Source organism: Trichechus manatus, unplaced genomic scaffold (assembly GCF_000243295.1).
Source record: "Trichechus manatus latirostris isolate Lorelei unplaced genomic scaffold, TriManLat1.0 scaffold00185, whole genome shotgun sequence".
NCBI lineage: Eukaryota > Metazoa > Chordata > Mammalia > Sirenia > Trichechidae > Trichechus > Trichechus manatus.
The window spans coordinates 4156015-4173087 of NW_004444121.1; the positions used below are offsets into that span (position 1 = coordinate 4156015).

Genomic DNA, 17073 nt, shown 5'->3' on the forward strand with positions numbered 1-17073 from the left:
TAGGGGGTGCGGGGCCGGGGCGGGGCCTGGAGGTGGAAAGCGGGGCCAAGGCAGGAGGAGGAGCCTGGCCTCGGGAGGCGCGGCCGGGAGAAGGCGGCAGGAACCGGGAAGCGGGGCCAGGCTGCAGGAGGCAGGGCAGGGGGAGGAGCTGGGGAGAAGTCAGGCGCTGGAAGGCGCTGGAAGGCGCTGGAAGGCGCTGGAAGGCGCTGGAAGGCGCTGGAAGGCGGGGCAGGTGGTGGTGCCTGGCCGTGAGAGGCGGGGCTGGGAGGAGCCGGGGGCGCGGGTAGTGGGGCCGGGGAGAACCCGGAGGCTTGCCCCGGCGAGTAGGAGGGCTGGAGGGTCCGTGGCTCCTACCGAGGGCGCAGGTGCAGCCTAGCCAGTGCCTGCCTTCGTCTCTGCCCGCCCCAGCTGCAGCAGGCCTACTGCGAGCTCAACCGGAGGATCACGGAGCACGACAAGTGTGAGCGGAAGCAGATGGGCAAAACCGAGCTCACACTGCAGGTGGGCGACACCTGCAGGCGGCGGGGCCGGCCGGAGCTACACTGCCCAACTCTTTTTTGGCTTTGAGCTGACTTGTGTGCCCCGTTCTTTCTGGACACCCCTTCTGGCTCGCACACTCAGAGCCTCTCTCTCCCAGGCTGGGGTTTCCTGGGCTTGCCTTCGCCTCCCAGACATCTGGCCCCTCCCCAGATGTTCGCACCATGTTCGGTGCAGAGGGAGTGAAACGTTCCGAGAGGCTGGTCTACGCGGAGGGGGGTGGGAGCGGTGGTAGTCAGCCCCACCTCTCTGCAAGGCCGTCAGGGACGCAGAGGCCCAAGTGGACAGACTGCGGCAGGAGGCCCAGAAGGCCGAGGAGACGCTGGCCATGGCCAGGCTGGCGCTGCGGGAGCAGACCCAAGAGGGTGGGCTGGGGCGGGGAACTGGGGGAGTGGGGCAGGAGAGGCAAAGCCCAAGGAGGCGGGTGGGGGTCCAGGCCTCCGGCAACCCCACCCTGACGTCCCCACAGAGGAGGAGGACGTTCCTGGACTGAAGTGCCAGGTGACTGAGTTGCACGACGTGCTAATAAAGGACGTGGGCGACCGCATCCGCAACGACGGCCGGTCAGTGCTCTGGGACGGGGCGTGGGGCGAGCCGGGCCCAGGGACAGAGGTGACCTGGCGGCTGCCCCTAGGTGGCCTCTTGTCATTGATCCTTCGGGCCAGGCGGCCACTTTCCTGCGCTACCAGGACACTAACTACTTGGACACGATGAACCCAGAGCACCTGCGGCCGGAGAGGATGCGGCTGGCTCTGCTAGGGGCGCTCAGGTGAGGCAGGGCAGGGCGGGCGTGCAGGGTGGGGAAAGCCCCAGCCACTCCCTCACCAAACCGTCCCCGCAGGTACGGAAAACCGCTGGTGTTCGATCTACGCGAGGTGGACATGTTCCAGGTGGTGCAGCGGCAGCTGGAGGAAGTGCAGGCGGGCCTGGCGCAGGAGCTGCTGAGCCGCGCGCTGTTGGAGGAGGAGCGGTACCGGTCGCTGCTGCGGCCTGCCGACGGGCCCGAGTACGACCCCACCCAGTTCCAGGCAGCGCGCCTGGCTCACTTCCACCTCTTCTTCGTTACCAAGGTCCGGTGGCCGCCGGCGGAGCAGCTGCGGGCGCTGCTCCCGGTGCGCGTGCTGCTTCCCGGCACAAGCCTCTAGCACCGACCCCAATAAAGTGCTGGCGTTGCAGGGTGCTGCGTCTAGGACTCCGCACGTGCCTGAGACTGCGCCCGTCGGTGACTGGGAGCGCGGCAGAGTGCGCGGGCTTTGGTCAGCCAGGCCGAAGTTCGGCTGGAGGACACTGGTTTGCAGGGCACTTGGGGAGTGTGTCGGCAGAGTCCCGGGTGGTGCAAACAGAAAAGTTGTAGGTTTGGGTTCACCAAGACGCACCTCAGAAAGGCCTGGTGACCTACTTCCCCGAAAATCAGCCACTGAAAACCCTACAGAGAGCGCAGTTCTACTCTGACAGACACATACGGGGGCGCCATGGTGTTTCTGGGGTGCAGGAGGGCTAAGCAGTCCCTCTCGACCTGGCCCAGCCCAGAGTGAAGTACAGGGCAAATGCGGGTCCGGTAGCCAGGGTGGTCGTGGCCCCCAAATCTCTGCCAGCCCCAGGCTTAAAGGGGCAGGGTGGTTGGCCTTGGTGGGTGGGGGGACAGCCAGCCAGGCAGGAGGTAAAACGTAGTCAACTTTATTCTCCTTAAACCACAAAATAGAGTCTTTGGTTGTACAAACATCACTAGTTACAGTCTCGCCAAAGAGGTCCCGGCTTGGGGGGGTGGTTAGTCAGAGGCCAGAACTCCTGAGGGGGCTCTTTAAAATGCTAACACCCAGGTTAAAAGACTCAGGGCAAGGGTGGTGTTGGGAGCTGGCAGGACCCCCACCCCAAGTCAGGGAGGCCGGCCCCGGGGAAGGGGAGGCCCACGGTGACCCTGCCCCTCTAGGAAGGCACGGGGCCCAGACCACGGCGTCCGGGCCGCACAGGGCGGCGGCTGCTGCAAAGCGTCACCTCCTCAGGGCCGGAGGCGCTGGATGAGGGCCTGCCCAGAAGCACCAGGGCCACCTCTCCGTCCTCCTCCTGTGGACCTGCAAGGTGGGGTGGGGGTGAGCTGCAGGCACCCTGGCACCCCAGGAGCTCACCCCATCCCCTGCCTCTCAACTCACCGGGGCTTGGAGACTCTTCCAAAGACCTCAGCTCCTCAGCAAAATCTGGGGACTAAGACAACGAGAGAGAGGCTTGGTGAGGCCCCAGCACAGAATCCCCCGAAACTACTACCCACCTTGAGCTGGGGCCTGGGGTCCCCAGTCTGAGGCCCCACAGAGTCTGGGTGGGGTGTGGGCAGAGCCCAGGGCTCAGGACCCACCCTCAAGGGAGGACAGACAGTGGTGGAAGGTTCCACAACCAAGGAACAGAGGAAGGGGGGAAAGAACAAGCGAGGGGGCACGGGCCGGGGGCCCCACTGGCGGAGGGGGCAGGCCGAGACAGCACAGGGTGAGGGGGGCAAGAGCGTGGTGCCAGGCCCATGTGCGGTGGGCGGTACCTGGATGTCATAGACAGGTCTGGAAGAAGGGAGGGCTGCGAACACCCTGTAGTCAAACTTCTTTCCAGACAAGAACTTGAAAGGACAGCGTGAAGAGGGAGAGCGGGGAGGGAGAGAATGAGGTGGGGTTGGCCCCCACCTCGAGACAACGAGGAAGAGGAGGGGAGGGCCGGCCCCCACCACGGCCAAGGCCACTGGGGCGTCTCACCAGCCGTCCAGGAGAGGTGCTGGTCTGAAGGCCGAGGTCTGGGAGACAAGAAGCGGGCATTGGGAGAGATCCGTGCCGCCGGATAGGTCCTCAACCTCCCCTCCCTTCCCTCCCCAACCCCCTCCACACACCTTCCAAGGGGGTGGGGGAGGGGGTGGGCGCAGGCGAGGGGGCTTCAGCCAGCCGCTCCAGGGGCCCACGCTTGCCGCGGCCCTCTTGGGACTTGCTGAGAACCATCTGTGCACGGAGGGCATCCTGCTCCAGAGACTTCATCCTGCGGGAGACCAACAGGAGGGGGGGACGGGGCAGGTGGGCGGGGCCGGACGGTGGGGTGGGCGGGGCCAGGGCCTCACCTGGCTGCCCTCCACAGCGCTCTCTTCTCCGCCTCCAGGGCCCGGCGCTCAGCAGGGGACAGGGCCCGCTCAGGCACAGGCAGTTCTGGGCTCTGCACGCGCAGCCGCTCCTGATGGCGCCTCTCGGCCTTGGCCGTCCGCACCGGGGCGCCGCCTCCCAGGGGCGGAGGGGACGCCGGGCTGAGCCTGGGGGAGAGAACGGGACAGGAGGAGTCAGACTGGCTGTGGGCAGCGGAGCACATCAGGTGTCAGGGACAGGGTGGGTCACACGGGGAGCCAGCGAGCTGGGGGCAGCCCCTCACCCTCCCGCAGGGCCCGGGCCGGCCCAGGGCGGCTCCTCCTCCTGCTCGTCCGGGGCCTCCCCGTCCAGGGCGGGCCCTGTTTCCGGACCCCCGGCGGCGACGGCCTCCTCCTCCTCCTGCATCTTGCGCAGGTCATCGGCGCCCACTAGGGACACGCGCTTGGGCGGGCCCTCCGCCTGGGGCACCCGCACCTCCAGTTCGAAGTACTTTTGCCGCTCGCGGAAGGACAGTTGCTCCGGGGAGGCCGCGGGCCCCGGCGTGGAGGGCTGCGGGGAGCGGGTGCTGAGACCTAGCCAGCCGGCTCCCTCAGGGGTGGTGTCAGGGTGGGGCCCACGCCGGGACAGGAGGGGCCCTCGGCCGCCCCCACATGCCTGGACTGAGGCGTCGTCGGGCGGGTGCGTGATGGGCACGGCGGCGAATGTCCGGTAGGCTTGCTTCACGTTGGCGGGCAGCTCGTCCGGGGAGGGCGGGGTCGACGACGGCTGCGGGGGTGGGCTGCGCGTGAGCGGTGCCTGTGGGCCGGTGCAGCCCGTCCCCGCTGCCGGCTGTCACCCCAACCTCCGCCCACCGTCCTAGGAGGACGAAACCGGCCCCGCCCACTAGCTGAGTGCACTCACGAACCCGGAGGGGCCACCTCTGCCCTTAGGCGTCGGGGAGCCCCTGGGCCAAGCCTGAGCCAGTGGCAGGATCACCCCGGGTTTGGTCTGCAGGGGGCAGAGGTGGAGAGCCAGAGGGGTGGAATCCAGGGATCAGATTAGGGGCAGAAGACAAAAAGAGGAGCCGCGGTGGGCGCCCATGTGGAGGGGCAGGATCCGGGTGGGCATTGCCAGGGCCTGGCTCTGCCCCATGCAGCAGAACCTGGCAGGCCAGGGCCCCCAGCTGGGGTCTGGGGGAGCACAGCCGAGGGACCCACACCAGAGGAAGGGAGCAGTCCGGCGGACAGGCAGGGAGGAGGGGCCGACAAGAGCCGTGGCTGTGCTGGTGTGGTGTGGGGACTCAGGCCTCCCCAGTTCTCGGAAGGCTGGAACCCTCTAGGTACAGGGAGCTGAGAGCCCCTCCCCCGGCCTACCCAACAAGCTCGGCCGGGACGGCGTCCTAGGCTGCGCACTCAGACAAGACTCTGTTATCCCAGGGGGTGGCTGGAGAGGCCCAAGTCAGCTCTGACCGCGGTGGGTGGCAGCTCAGAGGGAGACCTCGGTGGGGAACCGCACCCAGCCCCCCTGCACTGTCCTCCCCCATCTGTGGGCGCCCTCGTCCCAGGACACTCACCTGCTGGCCACCAGGAGAGCAGGGGGCCTCGTCAGTCTGAGCTCCAGTGACCCCTGACGGCACCTGCAGAAGCGGGCAGCCGGTGGGCCAAGGCTGGGTAGGGCTGGTGGCCTGGGGGACGGGGGGTGGGGCTCCCAGCTGCCGGGGTGGGTGCTTGCCTGGGCAGCCCAAGGCTAGTCCTCACCTCCCCGACCCGACCCCAGCCCGGGGGCTGTCCCCGGGGAGGCCTGGACGACCACTCGGCCACCACGAAGGGGTTCTCCCCAAAGGGCTGCGGCTTCGTGTCCACCAGGCTCTCCCCCTCCCCCCATAATGGTGGGGGGGCCTGGCCCTTGGCTCTGCCCCCAGGCCTGGGCTGGGCAGCCAGGTCTCTGTCCATGGTGGTGGGCAGCAGTGGGCAGGGCTGTCTGGAGCTTCACAGGTAGAGAGGGAGACAGAAGGACAGACGGAGACAAGACAGGAGAGAGCGAAAGCAGGCATCGGGAGGCAGGGCCGCAGGGACAGGGGTTGACGGGAGCCCCACCCGCATGTCCCCAGGCCATCCCTCCGGTGTGCCCCCAGCCTGTGGCCCCAAAGGTAGCCTCGGGCTCAAGGCACCGCTCCCCCTGGGCCCCCAGAGCCAGCCAGGCCTCGCGGCCTCTCAGCTGTCCAGTCCTACAGCTGCTGCCCCTCCTGGGGGCGTCCCCCTCCTCAGCTTGGCCAGGCCAGACAGGGTCTGCACCCACGTCTTGGAGCCGGCTCCCTGGGCCCCTCACCCTCACCCAGGACGGCCACCTCACTCTCGGGAAGGCAGCATCGGCGAGCCCAGCCCACCTCACCCCTCGTGTTCCCGTAGGGCTCCCACAGGCGGCCAGGGGGCGCACCCGGGGAGGTTATCTTTAGCTCTGAAGGGCCTCCTGCCAGCCCTGCCTGTAACAGGCCTTCCACACCCCGCCAGCTGTCCAAGGCCCCACCCCTGGGCCACCCTCGGCCTGGCAGCTGCTCCAGGTTGTCCAGGCTCATGCACGCCCAGCCCACCAGGACACCGCAGCTCTGGCGGCCTCAGCTGCCTCTACCCCCCCACCCCCAGCCCTCTGGGGTCCACGCCTTTCCGCAGCCCCGAGGCTGAGCTCGGCTCCCTCCCCTACCCTGCCGGGGAGCATGAGGGCTAGGATGGGAAGGCCCTTCCAAGGCTCAGGCCCACCCCTCGCCAGGTGGGCTCGGAAAGCCCCCACTTCTGTGCCCTGGGGTCCTCAGCTAATGGCTGGGCCCAGGGATTACAGGAGACCAGGCCGTGCCAGGCCGGGAGGCCACGCTCCAGCTTGAGGCCTTAAGGGGCACGGGGGCAACCACCCCAGGGAGTGTGGTTCAGACAGCCCCCAGCCCCTGCCCTGGGGGCACCCAGGCTCCACTTGGACTCTGGGGGGCTGGCCTGGCAGGACCTCGTGCTTACCACTCTTCTCTGTTCACACATGACCACACTCACTCCCAGGTGGCTCTCACGGGTGGACACCCACCCCAGCTGGGCTTGGTCAGGGACCCAACTTGGGCCAAGGCCAGGAAGGGGGAGGGGCCCCCGGCAGATGTGGGCCAGAAAGGGAGGCAGGGTGTGGGGGTAGGCTCAGGTTCTGGGGCCTGTCCCGCCACACCCAACGTCCCTGTTCCTCGGCACACCCCTGACTGCTCTGCTGCAGTGTCTCCCACCAGGTTCCTGCAAGGGCCCAGTGGCAGGACTGCCTGGCACCCCGCTCCCCCATCAGACAGCCCTGTCCCTCGGTGTCAGGTAAAGGGAGCACTAGGGCAGGCACACAGACTGACAGTGGGCAGATGGGACAGAGGACACAGGCCCAGCACTGGCCCAACACTGACCCTCTGCACGCTGCCACCACTTGGCACTGCGGCCAGGGCGCGGTAGTCCAGCTTCAGCGGCTCTGGGCTCCGACCCTGGGGAAGCAGAACAGACACAGTGCTGTGATGGCGTGTAGGGGGTGCGGAGGGGGACTGCACTGCAGGGGATGCCTGTGGCTAGCAGAAAGCCCGTAGGCAGGAGGTGGGCTGTGACTGTGGGGGCTGGGCACATGTGTGGGCACCCTGGGCTGTAGCCTCCCGGGTGGTGCCCCAGCCAGAGGTGCATGAAGGCCCCTGGGGCACCTGGCCCAGTCCGCCTGCTGCCCTATGGGCTTCGTCCACCCCACAGCACCCAGCAGGGAGGACACAGCCTGAGCTTACAGCTGGGGATGGCCTGGCACTCACTGTGGCCTCTGTGGCCTCTAGTTCCCGTGCTGGGTTCTGTCCAGCCAGCTCCTTGTCCTGCGAGCAGAGTACATGAAGGTCAGGGACCAAAGGCTGCAGGCTCCCGACCCCACCCAGCCGCAGGCAGCTCTGACCTTGCCAGGGCCCTCGGGGCTCAGCTCACGGTCAATGGACGAGATGCTCTCCAGGCTGTTCCGGCGGCCGATGCCTGCCGCAAAAGGGTTGGCGATGACACCTGGGGACACCTGGGAGGAGGGAAGAGTGGCTGGGGGGCCAGTCCTGGCGCCGCCCCGCCGGGATGAGCCAGCGCTGTGCGCAGACCAGGGCCCGGCCCAGCCGTAGCAGCCCCACGAAGGCCTGTGGGCCGTGCTGGGCTTCACACGGCAGGATGCCCCGACGGCCCTGGACACGACATCATCATCCCAGGTTGCATCCCCGTCTGTGACGTGAGGTGGCCACAGTGCATGGCTCACAGGGCTGCTGTGGGCAAAGGTCACGTCTGCCTGACTCCCGGCTCTGTGCCAGCACCCGAGGGGTCTGACCTGCAGCGGGGGTGTGGTGGGGTGGGGAGGCAGACCGTCCAGGCACTCAGGGTGTGGATAGTCAAGGAGAAGGATGGCACGTGGACAAGCGGAGCGAGCAGCGTGTGACCCTGCAGCCACAGTGCGCTCCGATGGGGGGCTGTGTCTGGAGCTTGCAGCATAAGCGTTAAGTGAGGAATTTTGAAACAAAGGATGCATTGTAAGAGAAAATCTGACTGTTTCTGAACCTAAAAGGGCTACACCATCTTATCCAGACCCAGGCCTGGGAAGGGCAGAAAGGTCCAGGGAGCAAGGCCACCCTGCTGATCCATCTTGGCAGGGCGGGCAGGCGGGGCTCCTGAGGGGCAAGAGTGTCATCTAGTCATGAACTGTGCTTGGACTGTGAAATGTCAAGGACAAGCACAGGCAGCAGGAATGCGGAGACCAGTTTCACTCGCTCCCCACCACCAAGGGGCAGGAGAAAGGACTGGCGTGACCAGGATGGGGGAGAGGAAGGGAGGAGGAGACAGGAGGCAGGCAGCGGCGGGCACCTGAGTGGGAGTGGGGAGCCCTAGAGGACGGACGCTGGCAGTGTGCATGAAAAACAAACCCCAGCTCCTCCTCCTTTTAAAGAAACACAGTGAAAATGATAAAGGGATGGGCAAAGAGGCACCAGGCAGAGAAAGCAAGGACAGGAAGTAACTGCCCCAGATAACATAGGGTTCAAGGTTAGAATGAGGGGCAACGTGGGACTGTTAACAGGAGATGGCATGATGCACAAAGAAGGTGCAACCATCATGAACTACGCACTAAACAAGTCAGCAGCTAAATACATAGAGCAAAGACCACCAGAAATCTGGGAACTTGATAAAACAAGGTTATGATGGGAGACTCACTCGTCTCCTTCAGATTCTGGCAAAGCTAGTAGGTTAAACAGCAACGAAAGACGAGGCACCTTCCTTCCCTTCTGCTTCAACACCTCCGTCACGAGCCACCAGGCAGGCCCGTGAGGCAGGTGCTGGTGGGCAGGGAGACAGTCACACACAGGGACTGGGCAGAGGTAACAACAGTGACGGCGGTAAGAGAAGGGCATTCTGGTAGGGAAAGGGCTGGTTTGGTGACGAAGTGTGAGCGGCAATGAGTGCTTTCCTACAGTTATAAAAATAAACATAGAGTGTGTGTCCTCTGTCCACAGGGTGGTCCTGAGACCAATCACACCCCACAGCAATGAGCACACCCAGCGCCCAAATCTTGGATTCTAAACGTCACTCCCTACTAAAAGGAACAGTGCCTGACTCTAGGGCTGGGCAGGGAACGTACAAGATGAGCCCAGAACACTCTGTGCCAGGAAATAAGACTATGCTCAGAGAACTGTGGGTCATGTCAAGGGACCAGCAGCCAGCTCGAGCCCCTCTCACGGGCCAAGTCAGGGACGATTTGAGCATCAAAATGAGTAACAATAATAACAAATGATAACCCACTGAATAAAATACAAATTCCTGAGTCCAAACAGACAGATAAGTAGATGAATACATCAATGGGGAAAAGGGGAAGCTCTTCCTTACAGCAAAGCAGCTGATAAATGCAGAAGGAACCATGGATGAGACCCTCACCACTCAGCCACCGCCAAGAAACACTGACAGAGGCTGACACTAGCAGGTGGAAAGGAGACGAGGAAGGAGATAGTGACGTAATCTCACTGTGCCTCCCACAAAATACTTGTTAGTTACAAAGGGGAAAGAGCGACTTTGCACTGGGGAAACCTGGCCAACACCACTGTAGCCAAGTCACCAAAGGTAAGCCATCAATAACAGGACAGATGCCATCCAGGCCTCCTGATGGGAGGTTCTGAGAAGACACGGTGTCACTTCTGTGATCATCCTGTCAAAACTGCACACACCAAAGCCCATCATGAGCCAACGTCAGACACACCCAAAGGAGGGACGCTCTGCATCACCACAGTCTCTGCTCATCGGGCGTCAGGGTTGTGAAGGCCAAGGCAGGGCCTTTCAGACTGAAGGAGGTGAAGGAGCCATGCCACCTGAACCCAGCGTGGGGTCCTAGGCTGGACCCTTGAGCTATGGCGAGAGTGACACTGGGACGCTGGGACAGGGTCTGAGTGAGACGTTCCTTGAATTGTTCCTGTAAGTCTTCTCCACGTCAAACTATATTAGGGATATGCTCATACTTTTTAGAAATGATGGCAAGATAAACCAAGAATTAATGAAAACAGTAGCCTACGGGGATGAAGCGACAGAGATGGACATGAGACCTCTCACAAGTACCTTGTTTCATAGTCTGGACTTTGCAACCATGTAATTACCTTACTTTATAATTTAGATTTTGCAACTATGTAACGGTTTACATAATTAAGAAACAGAACTTAGAAAAAAAGAAAAAGCCATCTCTAAAAGCTGAAATCAAATAAGCCTAACTATATGTTGACTTGGTAATATAACCATACAAAGAATTATTTCACTGACTTAAAAACACGGTATTTTGACTGTGCATCCTAGGCAGAGAAATCCTAGGGACAAGAAGAACCACAAAGAAATCTTAAAACTGTTTGCACTGGTGTTATTGATAATAACAATGTTGGCACTGTTATTTTGAAATTATTATTATGTAATTATAATAATGACACATGTGTAAGATTTTAAAAGTTACTAAAAAAATCCTGTAATCTTAAATGTGAATTGAAAATAACAAACTCATGATTTTCGTTTTTCTAAAATGTCCACTCCCTAGCGCTATCCACTGCAGAGGCGTGGAAGCAATGTCAACCAGTAGGAATGAGCACCTCCAGCACACAACTATGGTCTCTAAACACCACTTCCCACTAAAAGGAAGCAGGGTTCCTTACAGAAAAGATGGCTTCCAGGTCTGGAGCAGGGAACATACAAGACATATTGTTATTCCAGAAAGCAAGGACGTTTTCAAAGACCACAGGAGTTATGTGACAGGGACCCTGGAGCCAACACTGACCCACAAAGGGACAATTTGAGCATCAAAAACAACAGATCAAAATAAATCAAGATGTAAAGATCCATAAATTCATAATGATCGAAAAAACACCACCACTACCTCATTAGTCATCCTTGGAGGTTGCTGGGGCAGCAACCTGTTATTCTAAAAATCAATAAATGAATGGAGAGAAGGATTTATCATGCCTTTCCTGTATACACTTTAATTGCAGGATTAAGAAAAAAACTAATAAAGGAAATCTCTTCTTTACAGATAAATTTGTAGAAAATTAAAAGCAATAAATGCAGAAATAATAATTGAAGTCTTTGTCATTAGAGCAGCAATTGATACTAAAAAAGAAATGCAGCTTTGATCAAAGTCCAAAAGCTGGTTCCTTTAAAAGACCGTTAAAATAAAGCCTTAGAAGTGTGATCAGGGGGAAAAGGCAAAAACATTCGGCTCGAGAAGGGGGATGGATCAGTAGAAGAGAAAAGTAGTAAAAGGGAGAATAGTCTCTATACTAAGCATGTTGAAGATCAAAGTGAAAAGGTTCTTGGAGAGTGATGTCATCCCAGACTTGCTTGGGGATCATGCCGTTGCTGGTGATGACAGCAGATGCCTGCTGTGCTCCGTCCACTCTATTTAACCCTCTCAATAACCCTATGCAGCAGGCACTGCTATCATCCCATCTTCCAGGCGAGGAGACTGAGGCTCTGAGAAGTCGAGCACTTGCCCACGGCCCTATGGCGAGGTTTATGCCTATCAGCATGGAAACCACTATGTAGGTGCCCTAGACAGGCTCCAGGCCCAGAACGCAGAACATGCAAGAGCTGAGGGCAGCTCCTCGCAGTGTGATGGACTGTTCCAGAGGGCTGGGACAGCCCACCCCAAGCTGATCCAGAAACTGGTTAGCATGAGAAAACGGAATCACAGACTGCAGGTGCTGAACTCTGATCCCTACAGGGCCAGACAGGTTAATAGAGGAGTCCAGTGAGCTGGGTTTCAGAAAAACAGGGGAAGGGAAGGGGGAGGGGGGAACTGTAACAAATTGAGAACAACTCCCCCCATACCACAGAGGGCTCAGAAACAGACGTTGGTCCTGTGGGAGCGAGGGGCCAGCGTGCCAGGCCAACCGATTCACTCTGAGAAGGCAGGAATCTAGATATCTACGTGAAGCAGCTGATTTATAAGTGCTAGTGCTGGCTACATCGAACCGCTGTGGGCTAAACCCCGGCCTCACTTAGCACCCAGAAGTAAAAGCCAGTAAATGGCCTTCGGAAAATCCAACACCCATTTCAGATAACAAGTTATGCTAACTAGAAATAGGAACAGCTTCCCAAGTGTAAAACCTACTGTGAAAGAATCTACAGAGCAAATATCAACATACATGAAGAAACAGTCCCTTCAAAGTCAGGCTCAGGGCAAGGACACTTGCCACTCCCCAGTGCGCACAGGACCAGAGGTCCCGGCTAACCCAACGAGACTGTAACAGTGTCTGAGAGGTAAAACCCTGGACAGGGAGACCCACACCTCTGCCTCTTCAGAAAGTGGGGCTTCTACCCAGAAAACTGGACACATTTATTAGGATCTATTAGGAGTCCCTGGGTGGCCTACACAGTTAATATGCTTGGGTGCAGTTCAAACACACCCAGTGGTGCCTCGGACAAAAGTCCTGGCAATTTCCTTCTGACAAATCAGCCATGAAAACCCTATGGGGCACAGTTCTACTCCGGCACCCCTGGGGTCGCCATGAGTGGAATCTGCTCAACAGCAACTGGGCTGATCTGGTTTGGTATAGGATCTACTAAAATTAGTAAGAAAACACGAGCAATCCGTAAACATACTTAGAACAAACCCAATCACACTAGAAACAAAGTTCTACAAAAATAATTCTAGTGTCCTAACTCAGGCTTATTACGGAACTCAGCAGATTCATTTAGATGACAAAACGTATGAGAACAACAGAAACTTTTGAAAAGAAAAAAAGTGGCTGACTTGGCCTGTTAGGTATCAGATCATACTACAAGCTCTTCCCCAGCTGTCATGGAATGATTTGTGTCCCCCAAAGATATGTGTCAACTTGGTTAGGCCATGATTCCCAGTATTGTGTAATTATCCCCCATTTTCTGATTGTACTTTTCCTATGTGTTGTAAATCCTAATCTCTGCCTGTGGTTAAAGAGGATTAGGGTGGGATTGTGATACCCTTACTAAGGTCACATCCCTGATCCAACATAAAGGGAGTTTTCCCTGGGGTGTGGCCTGCACCACCTTTTATCTTATAAGAGACAAAAGGAAAGGGAAGCAAGCAAAGAGTTGGGGACCTCATACCACCAAGAAAGCAGGGCCGGGAGCAGAGCGTGTCCTTTGGACCCGGGGTTCCTGCGCTGAGAAGCTCCTAGTCCAGGCAAGACTGATGAGAAGGACCTTCCTCCAGAGCCGACAGAGAAAGAAAACCTTCCCCTGGAGCTGACGCCCTGAATTTTCACTTGTAGCCTCCCAGACTGTGAGAATAGATTTCTCCTTGTTAAAGCCATCCACCTGTGCGATTTCTGTGACAGCAGCACTAGATGAGTCGACTTCTGAATGCCTTCCAACTTAAGGGACTCATCTCCTGGCACTATATCAGATAGTGTTCTGTTGCTATTCATAAGGTTTTCACCAGCTAATTTTCAGAAGTAGACTGCCAGGTCCTTCTTCCTAGCCTGTTTTAGTCGAGAAGCTCAGCTGAAACCCATCCGCCATCGGTGACCCTGCTGATTGGAATACCGGTGGCAACTTCCAGCATCACAGCAACACACAAGCCCCCACGGTACGACAAACTGACAGACGTGTGGGGGAAAACTACGGGGTTTAACAGGGTGGCGCTGGGCCCAGGTCCAGAAACAAACCTAGGAATAGGTGGGAATTCAACACAAAACAAAGCTAACATTCCTCCCAAAACAGAGGGAAATTGACAGACTATTCAATAAATGGTGTTGGGGCAACTATATATACGTTTATTTGGGAGAAAAAATTCCAGGTGGATTACAGAGCTACATCACCTTTAAAAGTTATAGAAATACTAAAGAAAAAAAAAAGGACAATATTTTTATAATCTTGCAATAGGAAAGGTTTTCCTAAGCAAAAACCAAAATCCAGAAGTCGTGTAAGACTGGATTTAACTTGTAAAAAATGTAAATTTTGTAAACCCTAAGACACTATTTCAAAAAGGTAAAAGGAAAGTGACAGACTGCAAGAAAACCCCACCCATGCTCTAGAGAACAAAGGACAGACACCTGTGCAACAAGCGAGCACCGGGATGTCCTGAGAGGCAGGGGCCCACAGGAGAGGACGCAGCCTTCTGACCAGCAACAGGCGCGCCAGGCTTCACTCCCTCCTGTCAGGTGAGACAGAAACAAGTTTTCACGACCCTAACGGGGGACGCAGGGAAAATGACGCAGGCTCTGTTGTTCCCAGCAGAGTGAGCGGTGCTGTGACGTGGCCACGTTGACCGTGACTGTCTCCTGACACGGCAAGAAGCCTGCCAGGAACGGTTCTCGCGCGCCCTCTGTGCCTGTACCAGCTGGGACCGTGCACGCTCAGCACTGCAGCCGGCGAGCTGGATGCTCCTGGCAGCTGCCGTGGGGGCGTGGCCGCCCAGCACCATGGCCACAGCCAGCACGGCAGGCCCCTGCCAGTGGTCACGTGGGAATGGAGGGTGCGAGCAGGACACCTGGACATCGCTGCACCACTCACCAAGGGTGAGGCCAGGGGTGCATCCACCCAGCAGAGTACATGGGCACACCCGGCACTGCTTGATCAAGGACACGCTCACGTACCTGCTCACGTACGCACTCTGGGACGCCTGAACTCTTCAGTGACTATCTACTTCTCGTCTCTCTGAACAAAAAGCTTTAAAACAGGTGTGTTACATAAAACACCTTTGGTTTCCATTCTAAAGAAATGAACACGAGGTGAAACTCTCTCCACCACCCGTCTGTCAGTGTGTTGGACTGTGGTGACTTGCACGTTGCTGTGATGCCGGAAGCTATGCCACCAGATTTCAAATGCCAGCAGGGTCACCTATGGTGGCCAGGTTTCAGCAGAGCTTCCAGACTGACAGACTAGGAAGAAAGGCTTGTTAGGTCTACCCCCAAAAATTAGCCAGTGAAAACTGGGCAGATAACTGGATTGACACCCAACCTCACAGTACGTGGAGAGAAGACTGAGACTGCGGACAACGTCACCCGACGTGGCTCGACAACCAACGTCCAAGGAAACAGCGCTCAGGAGATCAAACCACCTGGTGTACTGGGCAAATCTGGTGCAAAAGGTCTCTGTTACGTTCTAAAAAGCAAAGATGTCACTTTGATGACTAAGACGCTCCTGACCAAGGCCGTGGTGTTTCCAATCGCCTCATACGCACGGGAAGGCTGGACGACAAACGAGGAAAAAGAACCGACGCGTCTGGATCGCGGCACTGACAACGGACGCTGAAACACCGCCGAACGAACGAGCCGATCCGTCTCGGAAGGATTCGACCAGGACGTTCCTTAAAAGCCTGCAGAGCAGGGTCCGCCCACGTACTTTGGAAATGTCATCAGGGAAGACCAATCGCTAGAAACGGCTGTCGTTTCTGGTAACACGGAGGGTCAGTGAAAACGAGGAAAGCACTCCGTGAGACGGACAGACACAATAACCACGGGGGACTCAAACACCCCAAGAATGGTGAAGAGGGCCCAGGAGCGGGCAGAGTTCGTTCTGTTTTGTTATATGTAAGCTCGCCTTGAGTCACAACTGACTAGATAGCGACTAACAACACAGCCCTCTCTGCTGACCCAACAGTCCAGGCCAGGGCTCCCGTGAGCACGAGCTGAGGGGGCACGAAGGCCCCTCTGGGCGGTCCCCACCCCAGGGAGCGGTCACCATGATCACCACGAGCCTCCAGTGTAACATCAGAGAAACAAGCAAAGAGAAAAAGCATAATAGGACGAGCCCACCAGGCAGCCATGCTGGTGGCATGGGGAGGGCATGTGCAGCGGCCGGGGGAGGGAAGGGGCACCCAAAAGGGCAGGGAGCGCACAGCACCCACACCACAGGGACAGTGGCCAGCAGAGACACCCTCAGGGCAAAGCCGAGGCCATGTTCGCAAAACCCTCAGAGGGCGCAGCTGTGTTCAGCATGTGCCAACCACCCAGGAAGGGGCAGGGATGGAGAGCCGGAGAGCAGGACAGCCCTGATTAGGAGGCCACCACAGCTTGTCAGGAACACAGACCAAGGACTTGCAGCCGGACCAGGCGTTGTCATGGGGCTAGGGGGATGGTTGAGTCCCAGAGCCTGGCTTGTCTGGGACCCAGAAAACAAAAGCGAGCTGTCGGACAAAGGGCTTGGGAATGAGCTTTTGGCAGAGGAGCTGCTGGTGGGGTGCTGGCTAACACGGGGCCCAGGGATGAGGGGCCGGAAGAGCAGAATGCTTGCCCCAGCCGGCTGGGGTGGGTGCCCGCCACCCACATCCCCGAGGAACCCTGATGGGCTGATCAGCTCGGGCTTGGGACTGTGCCCTGGGCAGGGCTCTGACCGCCCTTGTCCCGGCCTGGTGGCCATGCTCCCTGCTCAGTGGCTCCCACTCTCCTCTCAAGAGCCGTGTCCAGCTGTGCCGACCCCACCACACAGCCGTGCCACACTCTGGGGCAGTGCTTCAGACAAGGCGGCACGACCTCTCAGGCACACTGTTTGTGAGAGGGTCCCGGGACCCGGCCAGGACAGGGGTGGAGCACTGACCTCCAGAGCAGCGGTGGCGCTGCTGTCGAAGCCATCACAGACGAGCACGGTGAGGGCATCGCCCACGCTCCGCAGCAGCTGCACGGCCTCGGAGTGCGTCAGACCCAGCAAGCTCTGCTGGTTCACCTCCAGCAGTCGTAGCCCCACCCGCAGCCGGCCGTCCCGGCCCGCTGCCCCTGTGGGGCTCACCTGCAGAGACGCACGGCGTGGGGCACGGCATGAGCCCGGGCACCAGGCGCCTGCCTCCCAACTCCCACCTCAGCAGTCACCTCCCAGTGTCTGTCTCAGCACCCACCTTCCAGTGACTGGTGCCCACCTCCCCAGCGCCCAGTGCCCACCCCCAGCGCCCATCCCCACCTCCCCAGCGCCCAGTGCCCACCCCCCAGCGCCCATCCCCA

At 58.9% G+C, this 17073-nt stretch overlaps 1 protein-coding gene across 3 annotated transcripts in view; it reads right to left on the reverse strand.

Moving 5' to 3' along the window:
• Positions 1–2224: 2224 nt before the first annotated feature.
• Positions 2225–17073, reverse strand: part of SCRIB (scribble planar cell polarity protein) — a 28672-nt gene continuing 13823 nt past the window's right edge. Inside the window, exons 25-38 of one of the 3 annotated variants that reach the window (XM_023741640.1) lie at positions 16676–16864; positions 7563–7673; positions 7429–7485; positions 7045–7119; positions 5197–5259; positions 4545–4631; positions 4299–4409; positions 3928–4193; positions 3626–3811; positions 3404–3546; positions 3273–3310; positions 3065–3139; positions 2688–2739; positions 2225–2609 (exon numbers count right to left, since the gene is read on the reverse strand). In XM_023741640.1, coding sequence (XP_023597408.1) covers positions 2464–2609; positions 2688–2739; positions 3065–3139; positions 3273–3310; positions 3404–3546; positions 3626–3811; positions 3928–4193; positions 4299–4409; positions 4545–4631; positions 5197–5259; positions 7045–7119; positions 7429–7485; positions 7563–7673; positions 16676–16864 — 1599 coding nt within the window. In that variant the 3' untranslated portion in view covers positions 2225–2463. The remainder of the gene's footprint in view (positions 2610–2687; positions 2740–3064; positions 3140–3272; positions 3311–3403; positions 3547–3625; positions 3812–3927; positions 4194–4298; positions 4410–4544; positions 4632–5196; positions 5260–7044; positions 7120–7428; positions 7486–7562; positions 7674–16675; positions 16865–17073) is intronic. The other 2 variants (XM_004387381.2, XM_023741641.1) reach the window with 2 other exon arrangements.